This window comes from Elephas maximus, chromosome 1 (genome assembly GCF_024166365.1).
Source record: "Elephas maximus indicus isolate mEleMax1 chromosome 1, mEleMax1 primary haplotype, whole genome shotgun sequence".
Classification (NCBI taxonomy): Eukaryota; Metazoa; Chordata; class Mammalia; order Proboscidea; family Elephantidae; genus Elephas; species Elephas maximus.
Window position 1 is genome coordinate 173316090 of NC_064819.1, and position 12742 is coordinate 173328831.

General features: G+C 42.4%; 1 protein-coding gene across 2 annotated transcripts in view; it reads left to right on the plus strand.

Annotated features, from left to right (window-relative positions):
* The window catches only part of SOBP (sine oculis binding protein homolog), a 188371-nt gene that overhangs the window by 99016 nt on the left and 76613 nt on the right, over nt 1–12742 (plus strand). Inside the window, exon 5 of one of the 2 annotated variants that reach the window (XM_049895212.1) lies at nt 12403–12498. The exons of the other annotated variant lie outside the window; for it this stretch is intronic. Coding sequence (XP_049751169.1) covers nt 12403–12498 — 96 coding nt within the window. The remainder of the gene's footprint in view (nt 1–12402; nt 12499–12742) is intronic. 2 annotated transcript variants of the gene reach the window in all.

A 12742-nucleotide genomic window follows, 5' to 3' on the forward strand; every position in this document is an offset into this window, starting at 1 on the left:
TCTAGTGAGAAGTCTGCCAGCCTGGGGGCTGCCTTTTTCCTCATCTCTATGCATGGTTTCTCAAGCTGATGTACACGACTCTCAGAACAATTCCCCGTTCCATCTGCAGTTGCCATCCTGCATCTCCTCCCACTTTTCCCTCTTCTCTGATGCACACCTCAAGTGCAGGGTACATGGAGAGACCATTCCCTTCCATCCTGGTGGGCTTGGGGTTTAGTTCTGCTCAGCTTTTGGCTGTGTTCTTGTCGCCTGTGCTGCCTTCAGCCCCTTGGTGAGGTGCTGGCTCCCTTGACCACCACTCCACTTGAGCTGCGTTGGGCATCAGTGCTTCACCACGAAAGGGAGACACCAGAGGGCAAGATCTTTCTTTCTCTTCACAAGGACCTGTACCTTCTGTGCCTTCTCTACCTTCTAGTAATATGCACACAGTTCCTGTTGCTCGTCGTCAGCCAAGCTGCCTCTGCTGACTGCTCTCTCCTATGGAAGAGCCAGTGTGGTGTGGGGTTCACAGACCATCCTTGGTGTCACCACACCTGTGTTCATATTCCAACAGTGCCTTTTATCAGCTCTGTAGGCTTGGGCACATTGCTTAACTTCTCTACACTTGTGTTTCCTCACCGGCAAATGGGAGTGGTATAGTAATATAGACCTCATAAAGGTTCGGGGGGCTTTAATGAGCTGAAGTCTGTAAAATGCTTAGCGCAGTGTCTGGCCCAGAACACATGTTAAATCTTATTGTTATTGTCTAAGTGATTAGATATTGCGTTTTCTTCCTTTGCCTGGTGACAGCTCTGTGAAGCAGTCATAGAGTTAGAATGTGCTGGAAGTGGTGATATCCTTTCCAGTGGAGTCCAGTCTGCAATCTGGGAGCCTCCTTCCAGAGGGGCTCCTAATCATCTCATGTCTGGAGCTACAACAGGCACTTGAAATACCAATGTCCAGAGGAACTGGAATAGTTTGGGAATTTTTGTAACAGAAATGTTGGGTGAGGGAGGGAATGGAGCAAACAGGAGGTCAGGGCTGCTCTCTATGCTGGGAAGCACCACATCTTGTTGTTCTCAAGCATACTAAAGAGGGAGAGGATATGGAAACCCAGGTCACTTTATATCTTTCTGCACCTGGGCTTTGACCTCAAAATATGCCTCCCGGGAATGTAATAATTTTTTTAAAAGGGTGGCAGAGGAGCAAGTGTCAGCTGAGCAAGTTGTCACCCAGAAATGGGCCTTAACTTGACACTCAGCTGTTAGTTTCAACAGGCCCTTCCCTCAACCCCAGTCAAATTCTGCTCAAACGAGCATCCCCTGTTTAAACATGCCACAATCCCACCTTTTATTACTTCTGTTCATCATCTGCAAGGGTTGAAATTTAAAATTAAGACTCCAGAGAGTGTCTTTTGAGCAAAGGTCATCATTTATGAAGCCCCTTTGCTGCCATGTTTGCATTTGGCTCCTCAGAGAGGCTGGTTGGTCCTGGGTTTAGAAAGAGGGTAATTTCGACTTAGTTCCCCTTTAAGCCTGATGGTGCCTCCATGAAGTGGCACACGGCTGGTAACTGAAGCTCTGTCAGCAGGAACATCCTGTTCAGAATCATGTCCGGACTTCACACTCTGAAAGACCCAGGGGGCAGAGTGAATGGATGTGTCACCCTGTCCTCTTCCTTTGCCCACGTCCACTGGCATAAATCACAGCATCCTGCATGTTGGTTAGAACATTTGAGTGGACAGTGCACAATTAAAGGCAGGATTTCGCTCCTAGTCCTAGTCTTTCTTCTTCATGTTCAGACCTATTTTAGACCTTTACTAACACAGCACAATACTCAATTTTCTTCCTAAAGAAATCTTGTCTTTAAGACAAATTAATATTTTGAGCACCATTATGGATACTCACTCTGTAAAACTACCCCAGGCCAGAGCAGTGACCAAGGCAGATACCTGCCTGTGGCTGTCCAGAATGGAGGGACCAGAGTGGCTGGTCCATGGCTGTGTCCATTGGTCAGTCAGCTCCAGGCAGCCCAAATGCACAAGCCAAAGGGCCCAAGGTAGGACCAGAGACAGGGTGTGGGTTGAAAGCTGGGAGTGGTGTGGGAGTGGGCTCAAAGCCGGAGCTAGTGGGGAACCAGTATAGGCTGATTCCTGAGAACAGCCTTGGGCATTGGTCTTCTTTGTTGGTTGATGGGCACCCAAGGGATGGGAGGAATGAGGCTTAGCAAATGAATGCTCCAAAGAAGAGGCAGGCAACCTGTCATATCTAGACCCTGACTGTGGCGTTTCTGTGGTTGCTGGTGCAAGAAAAGAAAGTTAAATTGGCCTGAACACTGGACCCTTGAACAAGGAGAATTATTGCAAATAACAATTGTGACATCACGTCTTTGATAAGTATTGCTACTGTTTCAGAATTGATAGTCCTTGACCCTCAGAATTAGAAGCTAATTCAAGGATGCCACTGGTTTTGGTTTGTGACTCATAGGTATTCATGACCACCATCACCAGGGTATGTTCTTTGAATTATTTCTCCCAGAAGTAGTGAGGAATGTGCAGTGATTCATCCACATCCTCTTGTGTGTTTTCCAGTGTCCATTCCCTCTTTGCCAAGACCCGTATGCATGCGATATGACAGGTTGTGATGGAAGCCGTGTTCTGTGACTGTGACACAGACAAGCTAACCCACCCAGGACCATGACCCAAGCCTCTTGCATCGTGCTTCCACCAGCTGAGCTAATTAACCATCAACCTGATCAGGGCTGCATTACTGTAGCTCTGTCTCAGTTACTGCTGATAATGGAGAGTGTTGTGGTATTGAGCAGAGGCTGGAGAAGTAGGCTTTAGCTCGCACAGCCTCTCCTGTGTTGAAGAATCACCAGAATCCAGGCTTGTTTCTCATCAAAGGAAGTCCAGGGACTCAGTTTCATCAGTTCATCCAAGGGTGTCCACTGCTTTGATGAACTGATTCATGTCAACTGAAGTCACAATCTGCATTTGTCTACCAGAATACTAGGATAAAATAAGATAAAATGCCCAAACTCCTGTATAATCTGTACAGCATCATCTGAGGGATTAATAAAAACAAAATATAATGTTTCTGATGCTTTTAGAAATTCGCAAGGGAAATTGCTAAAGGGTCTGAATAGCTGAGCTACTCTGTAGGCCATGTCCTTCCTGGTATTGAGGGGTCTAGGTGTTATAATCAATGATCGGAAAGTTACTTAGTAAGAATCAGGTAAAGAGGTTGGTTTGTTTTAAGGACTGATTTTATACATTTGAAGTCCCAGCTCCACCAGGCTGTACCAAAGACCTAGTGACACGTGCTTGCTTTCACCTGTTTTTTCCTCAGCTCTTTGCAGACCACCCCCCTTCTGTTACATTTGTTATTAAACACCCTCTCTTCACAATTTCCTTGGAGTAGTCAATCTTGGAAAGTTAAAACAAAGAATTATGGAAAACTCCCATATATATATATATATTTCAATTTAATGACATCAGTGTTGTCAAATTATTCCACACTGGGTTACTTTTGCCACTACCATAAAAAAAAAAAAAAAAAAACTACCATAGAGACAGTAAATCATCAGAGTGTAGAGTAGGAACTCTGGAGCTAGATTGTTTGGGCTTGATTCCTATTCCGTCGCTTGTTAGGTGTGTGATTTTTCATGAATGCCGTAGCCTCTCTGTGCCTCAGTTTCCTCGTATTAAGTGGGGATAATGATAGTATGAACCTCATCAATGTGTGTGTGTATGAAATGTGCTGATGTGTGTAAAGCACTTCAGACAGTGTCTGGTGCATACATAAGAGCTATAGAAATGTTAGCTGTTATTATTAATCCCTGATAATATCCAGAGCGGTATCTTAATCTGGTTAGTAGTGTGTTTCCTAATCTCATTTGAGGCTGGGTTATTTCTGGGGAGACTTCCTGTAGAGAGTGAATCTCCTCCATAGCAACTGGATCATTTTTAGCGTCACGCATGGGGTCCTGGAGTCCGTTTCCTGCCCTTTCCTGTTGCTCTTTTCTCTAATTTCTCAGTCGCATCATGAGGTCTGCATATAAAGATATGAGTCCAACCCTTCTGCCTAGTGATTTCAGAGAACAAGAATAAAAGGACTATCTGAAATGTCTAGATTTGGCCAATTATTTGAGTATTTTATGAGCACTAACCAGTAACAAAGTAGAATAATTTGTGTTCCCCTGCCTTTTGTTCCCCCTCTTGGGTCCCAGGGTAATAGATTCAAATGAATAGTGGAAAAGCCAAAAGGCAGGTGGTGGGCGGAGACGGGAGGTGGGGGAGGGAAGCAGTTGGGAGCTGGATAATCCATGGTGGATTAAGGGTCCCGGAACAATCAGAAACTGCTTGGGGTGTGATAGTGTGGCTGTAGCAGACAGGGAAGAAGGGGACGCATGCCCCAGCTACTGGGCCTTACCTGCAGACATTTTGAAATAACAGTTCTTCCCAAACAAAGACACCCAGGGGATCTGACGAAGAGCAGTACAAGATAAATCCAAAAGGGTCATCTGTCCAATACAGGAAAAATAGATTTAAAAAATAAAAAGCCAAAACAGAGCTCTTCAAAACCGCTTAGCAACCACTCTGATTACTTCAGACAACAGCTGGAATGTGCTGGAACACGTATAATATATTTTAGTTTATGTGGTAGCTATATTTCAGCCGTGTGGAATCTCTTGCTGTAACTGTCATGCAATCCATTAGGGCCCCTGAGTAAGGGGGGCCATTAATCAGGAGGAGATCAGCCCAGTAGCCTCACTTCCTCACAGCAGCCCCGAGCGGCTCTGACCTGACATCATTTAAGGAGATGCTCCTAGAAGCCATAAACATGATTCGATTCACATTATCTTCATGTTGCATATTTGTTACCGTTATTCTTTGAAGATTCCAAATTGGCTATTAAAAATTTACGATATATATAAAGGTTTCCATGGAATGAAAAAAAATAGCTGCTGCAAGTAAGTACACCTCATCCATCAGAAGTGTGTGAACTGTCAGAGGAGCCCGAAGAGGTATGGAGAAAAGAGCTTCCATTTGCCAGTTGGCAGGGGTGGAGAATTAGCAGGAACTTCACTGGGAAATAGCTTCTCCCTCTGCCTACTCATTCAATGGGAATTTAAACACATTTTATTAAAAGAACAAAGCAAAATGGCACAACTGCAGGCATCCCCACCGTCAGTCTTCTAGTCAGTCTTCAACGATGAGCAGATGAAAGGGAGGGTAAGGGTCCTGATGCGAAGATTAGTAGTTCCATCAATTGAGCAGATGCCTGAGTCCGGAGGTTGATGTTTCCTGGTTCCTGGAGTATCTCCAGAGAGCGAGCCTGATGCAGGTGGGAGTCCCCTGTCCAGGAGAAAGCTCCCCACCTGAGCTGCCTGCACACCCAGTCTGTTAAGCAAGCCTTGCAGCTGTCTGTGATCTGTTTAGAGACTTGAGTATTTGCATAGAAGCAACACATACTTAAGGGGTGTCCATTTGTAGAGTGAGGCAGTTTGGAATGGAGACAAACAACACTTCTGAGACTTGTCTTAAGAAAGAGCTAAAGGTTAATGAATCCATTCAGCATACATTTGCAGGATTATTAAGCAAAACTGAGCATTGCAGAGCTTCATACATAATATATAACCTCTGCCCTCAAGGAGTTTCCAGTCTGATAGGGAAGGTAAGACATGAGTCATAACCAAGATGACTTACACCAAGGAGTCCCAGACTGCCCTGGGCCACAGGGAAAGAGTGAGCTGTCAGAAACAGGGAGCAAGATTCTGGGCTGGGAATGGACCTTTGGGGATGAGAATTGGTTAGGCAAAGACCAAAAGATCAGTCCGGTAGGGAGGGGAGGAGAGAAATACGTGGAGCAAAAGGGTTATTGGCCAAAGTCTAAATTGAATACAAGAACTGAAGTGAGACTGAGACTCCGGTGGCTAATCAAGGGGGAGGGACAGTATTGGGCAGAAGTTCATGGACTAGTCAGTGATGGTCCAGGTGTGAGGCAGGTGATTACAAAGCTCTGGCAGAACCCTGCTGGGACTCAGGCATGGAGGTGAACCTATAAGGTTCAGGGGCATGAAACTTAACTGCTGAGGACTGGAGTGCAAAGCAGAATGTCCAGTCACTGAAATAAAGGCTTAAAGGATAGGAACCCATTCAATCATTCATTCATTCACCATCTATGGAGCCCTTATAATAAGCCAGGCACTAAACCAGGCTCTGGAGGTAAGCAGCTAAATAGGATGCAATTTCTGCACTCAGGGACCTCACAGGTGAATGGGGAGGCAAACACACCAATGGCGATAATACAATGCAATAGATGGAAAGGAAACATTCAGGGACACAGAGAAGGGTACAGAGACCAGTTTAGGACAAAGAGAATGACTTCCTAAAGGAGCTGTAATCTGGGCAGAGGCTTAAAGGATGCATAAGAATTTGCCAGGAGAAGTGGAAGAGGAGAGCAGAAGTCTAGTTTCTGAGAAAATGGGGTACAGGAAGGGGACCCAGTTGAATGGAATTGGGGATTCGGTCACAAGGAACTGGGCTACTGAGGTGATGTGAGCAGTAACTCAAGGGCAAGCAGGGAGCTACTCTATATAAGTCTCCCTAAGTTATTCCAGCCAGGGACCAGGACTGGCTTAACCAAGCTTCTAGGCAGCTATTCTCTGAAGGGCACAGAAGCTGGATGGACTTTCATGTCAAGTTCACAAAGACATTCACAACACACTGAGGCTGTGTGTGGGCTGCCGTTTATTTCTCTCTGAGCTTCCTCAAGAGATTGTGTATATGCATTTGAGAAAAGAGGATGGAACAGAAACAGAATATCAGAAAGTGAAATTATAAGAATTTCCTGAGTTGTCCCCAAGCTTTTATTTTGAATTTTTAAAAGACATTCCATTACTCTGGTTCAAAAATATGAGTTATAAAATACAAAATTAATGTTTCCCTTTTTTCCCCTCTCCAACTATTCATCTCTAAACTTATTACCGCAACTTTGAAATGCACTATTTTTGATGTTCCCAAGTCTAGTAATGACACCACATGTGTGAGCTGACATGTGCTACATCTGCTGCAGCCTTGGAAAGCTAAGTCTGGAAGCTCTGCAGTGCTCTCCTCAGCTCTGATTCCAGGCAAAAACCTTTTCTTGTTTTCCAGAGGAATTCTGAAATCACAGTGACACAGAGGTGTAAACTCCCAACCATCACAGGGAGGTATTAGCTCCAAAGCCTAATTATCTTTCCACTTAAATGGCAACAGTATTAACCTTTTCATTCTTAGTTATTGAGCCAGAAACATCGCACTTCTCTGGGGTAGGCAGGTGGAGCTGTTTCCGGAATGTTCTACTTTTCTAAAGGTGTCCTCCAGAGAAGGAATACTGATCTTGCTCAAATGACGTCAAGGCTTTGGCTTGAATGAAGAAGTGAATTCTTTGAAAAAGAACTAAAGTTTGCTGTACATGAGAATCAAAATAAAAGAAGTGAATTAGTGGTGATTCACAGGGGAAGAGAAAGTTTTTAAGCCAGACATTTTTGAAGCAAAGGAGTAAGTAGTCCAAGTTTCTCATACAACCTAATATTTATTCAAATGCTAGGCATGGCATGAGAACTAGGTGCATGACTGTCAGCAAAATGGGGACATCTCCTTGTGGTGTAACTGAAGAATTTTTATTTTTGTTTCTATTTTATGGCAAGAAGGGAAGGTTTCTCGGAATAATAGGTCAAAAATGCACTTTCAGTCTGACAATCACATTTGTAGTCAAATGCAAAAAATATTCTCCCACTTACTCCTTCCCATAGTTGACATAAGTATCTAACACATTAGTCAGAATAAAGCTGTTGACAATAAGACACACAGAGAGAGCTAGTTCATCACAAAGTGTCTCGACATTCAGTCTTCCATCCAAGTTGTCTCTTCTGTCACTCCAGAAGAGAATCAGACATCAACACAGGTCCCCTGGCCCAAGTGGATACCAAGCTGGTCTTCCCCAAGACAGACAATTAGAGAATACACTGTGTGTAAAGAATTCAAGAACAATAATAAAACTGGCTTAAGATTGGTCTGCATTATGTTATTACTAGGTCAGTGATTGTAAACAGTTTCATTGTTTGCATATTTCTCCTTTGCCCACTCCCCTTGTTATGTCACTGCCTGGCACCCCAAATGATACAGAATAAGACACTAACTTCAGTATATAAGAGGTTATAAAATGTTCTAAAATGTTTCTACATGTAGTATAAGGAAGTTCCTATGGATCTTGTCTAACATTGTCTCAAGTTGCTGTGGAATGATGTAAGGCTCATTCTTACAGATCACTTACTGGGTACGAGGCAGGGACCAAAGAGCTTTGTTAACTTATTTAATCCTTACTACAACCTTACAAGGTGGGTCCTGTTTTGGTTCTCTCCATTTTACAGATGACAGCTAAACAACAGAAGGGTAAAGCAACTTGCCCTAGCCCAGGCCAGAGCCAAGACTGGTGCTGGGCTCTAGAACCTGTCCTGTAACCAAGTGGCTCTCCTCCCTTATGATTTGTAGGGCTGGGCTCAGGTTCTGGCAAGAAGGGCAGGAGGACCTCCAATTTCTGTCTGGGACCTAGACAAAAGCTTCCTTCTCTGCAGCCACTTTGAAAAGGTGTTAAAAGCCTTAAGGGCCATTTATCCTGTTGCCTTTTCTGCTTTTGTGGCAGGAGATAGTTAACAAGCCCCCAGGCTGAACTGGGGGTACTCTGAGGTGGTACAGAACAATAACCCTAGTGGGGTTGACCCAGACTATGAAGAAAAGCCTTTAATGGAGAGACAATGGATCCACAGGATGATTGCTGGGAAGTTTACACACAGAGAAGGAGAGGGGCCTAGAGTATGTAATCGTGATGCTAGCATTTAGAAAGCTCTGGTGACTTATAGAGATCATATCACACACCCTCAGTAAGTGGCCAGTGTAGTTCCAAGGATATTACTCATTCATTCATTCAACAGATATTTATTGAGCACCTGCTATACACCAGGCACAATGCTGGGGCTGAAGATACAATGGTGAGCAAACCAGGCACCATCCTTACTCTTAAGAAGCTTGCAGTCTAGTGGGAGAGACAAAAATCCCACCAATGATTGTAAGGTAGCAACTGCGTCAAGTCTATGAAAGAGAGGATAGAGTGCTAAGGGAACCCATAAGAGAAATATTTGACTTGACCAGAGCGGTTAGGGAAGGCCTTTTTGAGGAAGTGGTATAGTATTTCTTCCAAGATTATTTGTCATACCAGAAGCTCCAGGAAAAAAAAAATTTAATTTTTTGCCCACATGCAGCTAGTCATCTAATCTCTTGAATCTTTAGAATAAGATGCATCTTAGGAGTTACATCTTATATCTTCCTTGGATAGTGCTTTACTCCCATGGGCCTGGGATCTGGTTAGAGAACATTCAGCCAACTATGCCAGGGGCCTACCCTTGATACCTGTAGGAACTATGCTTATATCAATGGTTCTCAAAACTGCCTGTACATTACCATCATCCAAGAGCTTTTTAAAAGCTGTCCATATCCAGGCCCCACCTGGACCAATTAAATCAGAATCTTGGAAGGGAGAGGGGGAGGAATCAGGCGCCAGCATGTTTAACAAATCATCCCAGAAGATTCCAATATGCAGCCAGGGTAGAGAACTACTGCCTTAGATGAATGCACTTAATTTCATTTACTCCTGTAATAAGAATTTAAAATTTTACATTAAAACACTTAAGAATGCAAAAGGGATTACTCTGGCAAGAGGTGTGTGTGTGTGTGAATGCACACACATGTGAGCATGAGGGTGAGGGTGTTGGGTTTCCTTGCACATTAAGTGCTTTCCATTTCTGTGGCATGTGGTGGAAACACAGCGAATGGCCGGAGGATGGAATTTCTTGGATTCTGGAGTCAGGCTGGCTGTCAGAAGGGTGGCCATTCTCAGGCCTATGAGAGTTTGATGCAGAGGCAAAACTACAGCTCAGTAAAGAAACAAGTTTCTGGCTTTCTCTCTCCATTTTCTTATCTCCCGATCCCCCTCCCCTTCCTCTTCCACTGCTGTTTTATTTAACCTCATAAATTATGAGGCTTTATATAAGAGCTCCTTTGAGGAAGCACATACAAATCTTAGATAATGGAATTTTTTTTTGTTCTTTAAAGGCATAAAAAACCATTGTGATCACCTTATATGTAAGTGGAATGAATGTATTTTTGTCACTAATGTTGAAAATATCCCCGGGCATCTGGTGTGTATGAATGTGTATACGTAGTACATGTATAATAAACATATTCTACCTTATGAATATTTATACACAAGATATATATTGAATATAGGCGTACATATGTAAATAGTAGCCCTTGTAAACTATACGCAAAGTGTTTCCAAGCATATGTATCATAGTGTATCGTGAATATGATAAACCCACTCCAAAGTTTAACATATTTTGAGGTGGTATTTTATACAGAAATGTTTATAGTAGGTTCTAGTTAACTATCTACTGAAATGTTTACTAAGTACCAACTAAAAGTAAGGTACTGGACATGGCAGAGTAAGAAAGATGAAATACATTGGGCCCTGCCCTCAAGGGACCTATACCTCGCAGAGTAGCTTAAAATTCAGTTAGGACGAATTTAACATTGTTGCTGCCCATTGGTTTCTTACTACTTTCTCAGGGCTATCTCTTATTTATACACTCCACTGCTACCTCTACCAGCTGGGGTTTAAAATTGGTCCCATTTAGGCTATATTAACTTAGGCCCTGATGTAGCTGCCAAGCAGAACTGATTTCATTGAACACTAGTAAAGCTTATACTTTTTCTCTCTGTCACTACATAGCCCAAGCCTATGACTGCATTTTTATCTTACTCTGATTTATTAGATAGAAGGAAAAGGCACAATAAAAAGGCACCAGTGTTAAAACAGCAAATGTTTTGTTACCTATATACTTACCACAATAAATACATTTTTAAAAGCTCACCAAGTCCTGGGGATGTTCATAAATCTCAAAAATGAAGCCAAAACAAAGCAATCTCCTCCCCCACAAACTTCTCTTAACCCAAATATTAATGAGCATGACATTCCACTTCCAAATGCCATCCAGTTTCCTCCTGCAATAAGTAGCAGAAGCCTTTATTAAAAACAAGCTATACATTCTGAAACGTACAAAATAGGGATACCTTTCTACAATGAGAATCTGCAGTGCCATAGCCAGGGAGCTCTGAGTGACATTTGTCGGCGGGCAGATTTCACTCCATTAAAGGAGAAACAATACACCGGTGCTGTCATTGCTGAGCCACCGACGTATGCTCATTGTTTTCTCCCCCTCAATCCATACACCACAACAGGTAGTTCTCAGCTGTTCCCTTTGTGCTAGACATACATTTTATCTAAAGAGACAGCAGACAGAACTACCTGCTGCTTCCTATGCGGCTGTCCCTGTGTTTCTCTCCTTTTTCCTAGTTCACTGGGGCTTTTTAAAATCAGCTGGCAGGGAGCCAAGAGCTCATCATTTTAATGCAGTGCAAAATGGAATATGCATAATTATATGCAAGCCATATGTGAGGGAGACAGCTCAGCTGTGAATTTCAGGAGACCAGGAGAGAGAGCAGTTAGGGCTAAGATGAACTGAGAGCAGGGCAGAGTGCCAGTGTCACCCAAATGAATGGTTTAATGAGTGTGCTTCGGACACGCCTCCTTTCACCTACCTCTCCCTTCTCTCCGACTTCAAACCGGAAATGGATGGAGACTAGAAAGACAAGACTGTATGCAAGTGGTATTGCTAATGGGTTCTGTTCATGTCTCCATTTAAACTTCAGCTTTCTTAATTAACAGTGTAGATCAAAATCACCAGTAACTTTTAATGCAGCTTCTTAATTAAATATATATTTTTTACTGCATTTGATTGAAGAATCATTGTTTTTATTAGATCATCGCTCCTTTCAGATCTTTATTTAAAAGTGGAGAGGAATCAGTTTCTCTCTGATAGTATTATAATGCAAAATATAACTATGCAAATTGCTTTTCGTATGGCCTTGCTATTAGAATTTTTTTAAAGTGCATTATCTAGGATTGCTTAAGCATGCCAAAAAGTTTAAACACGTATGTATGTCATATAATCCTAAATGTGCAATGAAAGTCACACAAAGCGGTGGTAATTTCCAACAAAATTATTTGATTTTGGTTTGTCTCATATTGTTCTAAATATTACACCACAATGAATGTGCATGTTCAAACTAAACTATGTAAAGAAAAAATAAATCCCAAGTTTTGATATCTAAAAGGCGTACTGCGTATTTAAACAAGCTTCTTAATAATGTTGTTATTTCTGGATTCCCGTTTGTTTAATGATCTGAGCTGTTATGCTTTTAGCTTTTTTTTTCTTCCATTATTTGTAAGTCCCTAAATAGGCCATTATATTTCCCTTCAGGCTAGAGATGAAGATGGACATGCTGAAAATTTTCCCCAGCAGCACTATGCTAAGGAAACTCCAAGGCTTGCCTTCAAGAATAACTGCGAACTACTTGTAAGAATAACATACTTACCACAAGTCTAGAATGTTACTTTAGCACAGTGAAAACAGTTTTTGAAAGGATTTGTTCATTATTACATAATTTATGAAATATTATAGTTTTTCTGTATAGAGTACTAAATGCTAATTCTGATATCACTGAATATTAATTATAAGATCTCCAATTGTTTGCAAATCTTTTATATCTGATTATAGAGCTTGAATGGCCCTGTCTTTATTAGCTTGTTTGGTATAGTAG